Source organism: Pseudoliparis swirei, chromosome 14, assembly GCF_029220125.1.
Source record: "Pseudoliparis swirei isolate HS2019 ecotype Mariana Trench chromosome 14, NWPU_hadal_v1, whole genome shotgun sequence".
Taxonomy (NCBI): domain Eukaryota; kingdom Metazoa; phylum Chordata; class Actinopteri; order Perciformes; family Liparidae; genus Pseudoliparis; species Pseudoliparis swirei.
In genome coordinates this window covers 538,870-548,869 of record NC_079401.1, presented here as the reverse complement: position 1 = coordinate 548,869, position 10,000 = coordinate 538,870, and the positions used below count along the sequence as shown (strand labels likewise).

The 10,000-nt window shown below is 46.7% G+C and overlaps 1 protein-coding gene across 1 annotated transcript in view; it reads right to left on the bottom strand.

Annotated features, from left to right (window-relative positions):
- The window catches only part of f2 (coagulation factor II (thrombin)), a 26,640-nt gene extending 23,883 nt beyond the window's left edge, over window positions 1-2,757 (bottom strand). Inside the window, exons 1-3 of the mRNA XM_056431242.1 lie at window positions 2,509-2,757; window positions 1,968-2,048; window positions 1,769-1,848 (exon numbers count right to left, since the gene is read on the bottom strand). Coding sequence (XP_056287217.1) covers window positions 1,769-1,848; window positions 1,968-2,048; window positions 2,509-2,581 — 234 coding nt within the window. The 5' untranslated portion in view covers window positions 2,582-2,757. The remainder of the gene's footprint in view (window positions 1-1,768; window positions 1,849-1,967; window positions 2,049-2,508) is intronic.
- Window positions 2,758-10,000: the final 7,243 nt, after the last annotated feature.

The following is a 10,000-nucleotide window of genomic DNA, read 5'->3' as shown; positions in this document are numbered from 1 at the left end:
ACTGTTACTAGTACTGCTACTAGTACTGTTACTAGTACTGCTACTGAACTGTTACTAGTACTGTTACTAGTACTGCTACTAGTACTGTTACTGTTACTAGAACTGTTACTAGTATTGTTACTAGAACTGTTACTAGTACTGCTACTAGAACTGTTACTAGTACTGTTACTAGAACTGTTACTAGTACTGCTACTAGATCTGTTACTAGAACTGTTACTAGTACTGCTACTAGTACTGTTACTAGAACTGTTACTAGTACTGTTACTAGAACTGTTACTAGTACTGCTACTAGTACTGTTACTAGTACTGTTACTAGTACTGCTACTAGAACTGTTACTAGAACTGCTACCAGTACTGCTACTAGAACTGTTATGAGAACTGTTACTAGTACTGTTACTAGTACTGTTACTAGAACTGTTACTAGAACTGTTACTAGTACTGTTACTAGAACTGTTACTAGTACTGCTACTAGTACTGTTACTAGTACTGTTACTAGTACTGCTACTAGAACTGTTACTAGAACTGCTACCAGTACTGCTACTGGAACTGTTATGAGAACTGTTACTAGAACTGTTACTAGTACTGTTACTAGAACTGTTACTAGTACTGTTACTAGTACTGTTACTAGAACTGTTACTAGTACTGCTACTAGTACTGTTACTAGAACTGCTACTAGAACTGTTACTAGTACTGCTACTAGTACTGCTACTAGTACTGTTACTAGTACTGTTACTAGTACTGTTACTAGAACTGTTACTAGTACTGCTACTAGTACTGTTACTAGTACTGCTACTGAACTGTTACTAGTACTGTTACTAGTACTGCTACTAGTACTGTTACTGTTACTAGAACTGTTACTAGTATTGTTACTAGAACTGTTACTAGTACTGCTACTAGAACTGTTACTAGTACTGTTACTAGAACTGTTACTAGTACTGCTACTAGATCTGTTACTAGAACTGTTACTAGTACTGCTACTAGTACTGTTACTAGAACTGTTACTAGTACTGTTACTAGAACTGTTACTAGTACTGCTACTAGTACTGTTACTAGTACTGTTACTAGTACTGCTACTAGAACTGTTACTAGAACTGTTACTAGTACTGCTACTAGAACTGTTACTAGTACTGCTACTAGAACTGTTACTAGTACTGCTACTAGTACTGTTACTAGTACTGTTACTAGTACTGCTACTAGAACTGTTACTAGAACTGCTACCAGTACTGCTACTAGAACTGTTATGAGAACTGTTACTAGTACTGTTACTAGTACTGTTACTAGAACTGTTACTAGAACTGTTACTAGTACTGTTACTAGAACTGTTACTAGTACTGCTACTAGTACTGTTACTAGTACTGTTACTAGTACTGCTACTAGAACTGTTACTAGAACTGCTACCAGTACTGCTACTAGAACTGTTACTAGAACTGTTACTAGTACTGTTACTAGAACTGTTACTAGTACTGTTACTAGTACTGTTACTAGAACTGTTACTAGTACTGCTACTAGTACTGTTACTAGAACTGCTACTAGAACTGTTACTAGTACTGCTACCAGTACTGCTACCAGTACTGCTACCAGTACTGCTACTAGTACTGCTACTAGAGTAGTATTCACATGAGTACTGGTACTACAGAGTACTTGTACTACAGATTAGTATTCACATGAGTACTGGTACTACACGGTAGTATTCAGAGGAGTACTTGTACTACAGAGTAGTATTCAGAGGAGTACTTGTACGACAGAGTAGTATTCAGAGGAGTACTACCGTGGTGTCCGGCTGCTCGAACACCTCCCGGACTTCTTCGTGGTCGCAGATTTCTTCAACACATTCTCTCTCCAGGTTTCCTGAGATGAAACAATACTTATTTATAATACTCGTAGGAACAAAAGTAGTACTACCAATAGTACTACCAATAGTACTCTCCCAGAGTCACGCTGAAGTACTGCTCTTAAAGGAGACTCACCTGGTTTTAGCTCTTCAAAGATCTGATTGGCTCGCGGGTTCCTGACCAGCAGCTGATTGGCCAGTCGGCTGTGGAGGAAAACTACACACAGAACACAAGTTAAGAGTACTAGTACAATGTAAGTACTCTGTGTACTGTCTGTCCTCTCAAAGAGGAACCTCCACTCACAAAACTACACATTCAGATACTTGTGTCTTTATACATCAATAACTTCTTGAATATCTAGTATTGCAGTAGTATTCCTAGAAATATTCTTTGTTTATTTTAATAGTAGTCTTAGTAGTATTTTAGTAGTATTTGCAATCATAGTTTTAGTTGTATTTGAGTCGTATTCTTACTATCCTTTTAGTATTTTAGTAGTATTTTAGAAGTATTCTTGTTGTATTGTTAGTATTTTTGTAGTACTGTTAGTATTTGCGTAGTATTATTCATGGTATTTTCGCAGTATTTTTGGAGTATTTCAGAAGTATTCGCAGTCGTATTTTCGTAGTATTCTTGATGTATTGTTAGTATTTGGTAGTATTTTTCGTAGTACTTGTACCTTCCTCTGCCAGGCCGCTGTGCAGCAGAACCAGCAGCAGGACCGCGGCTGGATGCAGTCGCGTCATCTCCATGGTCTCCCCAACAGGATAACCTCAGAACCACAGAACCAAAACCTCAGGACCACAGAACCAGAACCTCAGGACCACAGAACCAGAAGCTCAGGACCACAGAACCTCAGGACCAGAACAGAGTCCTCTTCAGTGTGTCTGGTGAGAGTCTCTGAGAGGTTGTTGACCAACGGGTCAAAGTGAGATGTGTCCCATGTTTACTTTGACTCAACCTCAAAGTACAAGTACACAGCGTGCAGCCCAACGAGCAGCCTCCCACACCCTCTTCTGCCAGACCACTACCCCACAACTTTAGTTCACACTACCGGAGAGGTACTGTTAGTCAAGAGTTACCCCACTAAAGAACTCAGAGTACCATGTTACCCCACTAGAGAGCTTGTAGTACCATATTACCCCACTAGAGAGCTTGTAGTACCATGTTACCCCACTAGAGAGCGTGTAGTACCATGTTACCCCACTAGAGAGCTTGTAGTACCATGTTACCCCACTAGAGAGCGTGTAGTACCATGTTACCCCACTAGAGAGCTTGTAGTACCATATTACCCCACTAAAGAACTCAGAGTACCATGTTACCCCACTAGAGAGCTTGTAGTACCATATTACCCCACTAGAGAGCTTGTAGTACCATGTTACCCCACTAAAGAACTCAGAGTACCATGTTACCCCACTAGAGAGCTTGTAGTACCATATTACCCCACTAGAGAGCTTGTAGTACCATGTTACTCCACTAGAGGGCTTGTAGTACCATGTTACCCCACTAGAGAGCTTGTAGTACCATGTTACCCCACTAAAGAACTCAGAGTACCATGTTACCCCACTAGAGAGCTTGTAGTACCATATTACCCCACTAGAGAGCTTGTAGTACCATGTTACTCCACTAGAGAGCTTGTAGTACCATGTTACTCCACTAGAGAGCTTGTAGTACCATGTTACCCCACTAGAGAGCTTGTAGTACCATGTTACCCCACCAGAGAGCTTGTAGTACCATGTTACCCCACTAGAGAGCTTGTAGTACCATGTTACTCCACTAGAGAGCTTGTAGTACCATGTTACCCCACTAGAGAGCTTGTAGTACCATGTTACACCACTAGAGAGCTTGGAGTACCATATTACCCCACTAGAGAGCTTGTAGTACCATGTTACCCCACTAGAGGGCTTGTAGTACCATGTTACCCCACTAGAGAGCTTGTAGTACCATGTTACCCCACTAGAGGGCTTGTAGGACCATGTTACCCCACTAGAGAGCTTGTAGTACCATGTTACCCCACTAGAGAGCTTGTAGTACCATGTTACCCCACTAGAGAGCATGTAGTACCATGTTACCCCACTAGAGAGCTTGTAGTACCATGTTACCCCACTAGAGAGCTTGTAGTACCATGTTACCCCACTAGAGAGCTTGTAGTACCATATTACCCTACTAGAGAGCTTGTAGTACCATGTTACCCCACTAGAGAGCTTGTAGTACCATATTACCCTACTAGAGAGCTTGTAGTACCATGTTACCCCACTAGAGAGCTTGTAGTACCATGTTACCCCACTAGAGAGCTTGTAGTACCATGTTACCCCACTAGAGAGCTTGTAGTACCATGTTACCCCACTAGAGAGCTTGTAGTACCATGTTTCCCCACTAGAGAGCTTGTAGTACCATATTACCCCACTAGAGAGCTGTAGTACCATGTTACCCCACTAGAGAGCTTGTAGTACCATGTTACCCCACTAGAGAGCTTGTAGTACCATATTACCCCACTAGAGAGCCTGTAGTACCATGTTACCCCACTAGAGAGCTTGTAGTACCATGTTACCCCACTAGAGAGCTTGTAGTACCATGTTACCCCACTAGAGAGCCTGTAGTACCATATTACCCCACTAGAGAGCATGTAGTACCATATTATCCCACTAGAGAGCTTGTAGTACCATGTTACCCCACTAGAGAGCTTGTAGTACCATGTTACCCCACTAGAGAGCGTGTAGTACCATGTTACCCCACTAGAGAGCTTGTAGTACCATGTTACCCCACTAAAGAACTCAGAGTACCATGTTACCCCACTAGAGAGCTTGTAGTACCATATTACCCCACTAGAGAGCTTGTAGTACCATGTTACCCCACTAGAGAGCTTGTAGTACCATGTTACACCACTAGAGAGCTTGTAGTACCATATTACCCCACTAGAGAGCTTGTAGTACCATGTTACCCCACTAGAGGGCTTGTAGTACCATGTTACCCCACTAGAGAGCTTGTAGTACCATGTTACCCCACTAGAGGGCTTGTAGGACCATGTTACCCCACTAGAGAGCTTGTAGTACCATGTTACCCCACTAGAGAGCTTGTAGTACCATATTACCCCACTAGAGAGCATGTAGTACCATGTTACCCCACTAGAGAGCTTGTAGTACCATGTTACCCCACTAGAGAGCTTGTAGTACCATATTACCCCACTAGAGAGCTTGTAGTACCATGTTACCCCACTAGAGAGCTTGTGGAAGCGCTGTGGAAGCGCTGTGCCAACGGCTGCTTGTTTCAGTAGTGGCGTTTTGCTTTTATTTTATTGTCTTTTTTTGCACTTTTCCTCTCTTTTTCTTTTTCTTTTCTTTCACGTTTGTCTTAGTTACGGTCGGACACTGGACCATAACTACTTTTTTCGATAATTCTACTGTGGCTTTTGTTCACTTTGTCGTGAGTATCGGTGAGCCACAGCAAAACAATGACGGGGACCGTCGTCTACTCGCGTGCTCAGCTGATCGCGCTGTGCAGGCCGAAGCTTCTGCCTGGAGAAAGACCTGTGATCCCGCTGGAGCTACGGAGAAGGGCTCGCGGCTGCAGATCGGGTGTCAAGCGGAGGGCTAAAACGAGGAGATACAAACCCTCGGTACCGTCGATCATAACGGGAACGTGAGGTCTTTGGCGAATAAGACGGATGAGCTCGGCGCTGGTAATGACCGAGAGGATCTTCCGTGAGAGCAGTCTCTTGTGCTTCACTGAGACGTGGCTACACGCGGACTATCCGGATCACAGCGCCTCTGTGCCCGGCTTCAGGACTGTTCGGGCTGACAGAGACGCTACACAGAGCGGTAAGAAGAGGCGGGATCGCTGTTTATGTGAATGAACGGTGGTGCCATCCGGACCATGTGTGCGTGAAGGAGCGCTTCTGTAGCCCGAACATTGAACTGCTGGCCGTGGGGATGCGCCCGTACTATTTGCCGAGAGAGTTCACGTCCGCCATTGTGGTTGTCGGGTACGTGCCGCCATCAGCTGACGCTGAGGAAGCTGTGGACACCATCCACTCCACTGTGTCTGCTCTGCTGAATCATCAGCCTGGAGCATTCATGGCTATCACTGGTGACTTTAACCACACCACACTGGATAAAGCTCTGCCAACCTTCCATCAATACATAGACTGCCCAACAAGGAACAATAAAACTCTGGACTTGCTGTATGCTAATACTAAGGACGCATACAGCGCCACTGCCCTTCCCCCCCTCGGCAGGTCTGATCATGACCTGGTCCGGCTGACACCAGGTCTGTTCCTCTGGTGAAGAGGCTGTGACCACCAGGACTGTGAGGAGGTGGTCTCTGGAGGCTGACGACGCTCTACAGGACTGCTTTGAGTCAACGGACTGGGATGTGTTGTGTGGACCGCACGGGGAGGACATCAACAGTATGACCGACTGCATCACGGAATACATCAAGTTCTGTGAACACACCACCATCCCATCACGGACTGTGCGCTGCTTCCCCAACAACAAGCCCTGGATCACCAGGGACCTGAAGGCGCTTCTTAACATGAAGAAAGCTGCTTTCAGGTCTGGAGACAGGGATGAGCTGAGGAAAGCCCAGCGCAACCTAAAGGTGAAGCTCAGGGAGGCAAGGACTCCTACAGGAGGAAGCTGGAGGCCAAACTCCAGCTGAACAACACAAGGGAGGTGTGGTCTGGCATGAAGCAGATAACTGGCTTCAAGGTGGAGGGAGACAGCCAGGGGCTCCTGGAGAGGCCAACGAGCTGAACTGTTTTTCAATAGGTTCAGTTCACAACCCTCCCCGTCTCCTCCACACATCACACCTCCCCAACACCTCCCCCCCCCTGTCCCCCTGCTGAGCTGCACATCCACCGAGCCCTCAATAACAATGGGCTCCTCCACCTCCCCTCTCTCTGTGACGACTGACCAGGTGAGAAGACAGCTGGAGAAACTACACCAGCGCAGAGCTGAAGGTCCTGATGGCATCAGCCCCAGGGTCCTAAAGACCTGTGCCCCCCAGCTGTCTGGTGTCCTGCAGCGCCTCTTCAACCTCAGCCTGAGGCTGGGGAAGTCCCGTGCTGTGGAAGACGTCGTGCCTGGTCCCTGTCCCAAAGAAGTCAGCACCATCTGGCCTCAACGACTACCGACCGGTCGCCCTCACCTCCCATGTGATGAAGGTGCTGGAGAGGCTGGTCTTGGCCCACCTCCGGCCGCAGGTGAAATCATCGTTGGACCCTCTGCAATTTGCTTACCAGCCTCATGTGGGAGTGGACGACGCCATCATCTACCTGCTGCAACGAGCTCAGTCGCACCTGGATGGAACCGGTGTCTCTGTGAGAGTCACTTTCTTTGACTTCTCCAGTGCATTTAACACCATCCAGCCACTGCTGCTGAGTGAGAAGCTGCGGTGGCCGTGTGGACGTCCACCATCTCCTGGATCACTGACTACCTCACAGGCAGACCACAGTTTGTCAGAATGTGGCGTGTGCTGTCTGGAACGGTGGTCAGTGATGTTGGAGCCCCACAGGGAACTGTTCTGTCTCCCTTCCTCTTCACCCTGTACACCAGTGACTTCCAGTACAACACGGAGTCATGCCATCTGCAGAAGTACTCTGATGATTCTGCAGTGGTCGGGTGTATTAGGGATGGACGGGAGGAGGAGTACAGGGCAGTGGTGAGTGACTTTGTAAAGTGGGCCGATGAGAACCACCTGCGGCTGAACGTGGCCAAGACCAGAGAGATGGTGGTGGACTTCAGGAGGAAGAGCTCCTACACCTCTGAGTGTCCTGGGAGTGGACGTGGACATGGTGGAGGAGTACAAGTACCTGGGCGTCTCCATCGACAGCCGACTGAACTGGAAGGCCAACATCAACGCTGTGTACAAGAAGGGGAGGAGTCGACTCTTTTTCCTGAGAAAGCTTCGATCCTTCAACGTGTGCAGCAAGATGCTGGAGTTATTCTACCAGTCGGTTGTGGCCAGTGTGCTGCACTTTGCCATTGTCTGCTGGGGGAGCAGCATCGAGCCGTGACACCAGCCGTCTTAACAAACTGGTTAGGAAGGCTGGCTCCATCATCGGCTGCCAGCTGGAGCACCTGGAACAGGTGGTGGAGGAGGACGTTGAAGAAACTGGTGTCCATATTGGACAACCCGGACCACCCTCTCCACCACCTCCTACAGGGACAGAGGAGTACCTTCTCCAGACGTCTCCTCACGCTCCGCTGCCACAAGGAGAGATACAGGAGAACATTCCTGCCGACGGCTATGAGGCTCTACAACAGTTCACCTCTTGCCAGATCACCCTAACCCTTCTTATATTTTGTGTTTTGTTTTTTTATTCTTGTGTGTTGCTGCTACTGACTCGACAAATTTCCCCTTGGGGATTAATAAAGTATATATCTATCTATCTATCTATCTAGTACCATGTTACCCCACTAGAGAGCGTGTAGTACCATGTTACCCCACTAGAGAGCTTGTAGTACCATGTTACCCCACTAGAGAGCTTGTAGTACCATATTACCCCACTAGAGAGCTTGTAGTACCATGTTACCCCACTAGAGAGCTTGTAGTACCATGTTACCGCACTAGAGAGCGTGTAGTACCATGTTACCCCACTAGAGAGCTTGTAGTACCATGTTACCCCACTAAAGAACTCAGAGTACCATGTTACCCCACTAGAGAGCTTGTAGTACCATATTACCCCACTAGAGAGCTTGTAGTACCATGTTACCCCACTAGAGAGCTTGTAGTACCATATTACCCCACTAGAGAGCTTGTAGTACCATGTTACCCCACTAGAGGGCTTGTAGTACCATGTTACCCCACTAGAGAGCTTGTAGTACCATGTTGCCCCACTAGAGAGCCTGTAGTACCATGTTACCCCACTAGAGAGCTTGTAGTACCATATTACCCCACTAGAGAGCTTGTAGTACCATATTACCCCACTAGAGAGCTTGTAGTACCATGTTACCCCACTAGAGAGCTTGTAGTACCATGTTACCCCACTAGAGAGCTTGTAGTACCATGTTGCCCCACTAGAGAGCTTGTAGTACCATATTACCCCACTAGAGAGCTTGTAGTACCATATTACCCCACTAGAGAGCTTGTAGTACCATGTTACCCCACTAGAGAGCTTGTAGTACCATGTTACCCCACTAGAGAGCTTGTAGTACCATGTTGCCCCACTAGAGAGCTTGTAGTACCATGTTACTCCACTAGAGAGCTTGTAGTACCATGTTACCCCACTAGAGAGCTTGTAGTACCATGTTACCCCACTAGAGAGCTTGTAGTACCATGTTACTCCACTAGAGAGCTTGTAGTACCATGTTACTCCACTAGAGAGCTTGTAGTACCATGTTACCCCACTAGAGAGCTTGTAGTACCATGTTACCCCACTAGAGGGCTTGTAGTACCATGTTACCCCACTAGAGAGCTTGTAGTACCATGTTACTCCACTAGAGAGCTTGTAGTACCATGTTACCCCACTAGAGAGCTTGTAGTACCATGTTACCCCACTAGAGAGCTTGTAGTACCATGTTACTCCACTAGAGAGCTTGTAGTACCATGTTACTCCACTAGAGAGCTTGTAGTACCATGTTACCCCACTAGAGAGCTTGTAGTACCATGTTACCCCACTAGAGAGCTTGTAGTACCATGTTACCCCACTAGAGAGCTTGTAGTACCATGTTACCCCACTAGTGAGCTTGTAGTACCATGTTACCCCACTAGAGAGCGTGTAGTACCATGTTACTCCACTAGAGAGCTTGTAGTACCATGTTACCCCACTAGAGAGCTTGTAGTACCATGTTACCCCACTAGAGAGCTTGTAGTACCATGTTACTCCACTAGAGAGCTTGTAGTACCATGTTACTCCACTAGAGAGCTTGTAGTACCATGTTACCCCACTAGAGAGCTTGTAGTACCATGTTACCCCACTAGAGAGCTTGTAGTACCATGTTACTCCACTAGAGAGCTTGTAGTACCATGTTGCCCCACTAGAGAGCTTGTAGTACCATGTTACCCCACTAGAGAGCTTGTAGTACCATGTTACCCCACTAGAGAGCTTGTAGTACCATGTTACCCCACTAGAGAGCTTGTAGTACCATGTTACCCCACTAGAGAGCTTGTAGTACCATGTTACTCCACTAGAGAGCTTGTAGTACCATGTTACTCCACTAGAGAGCTTGTAG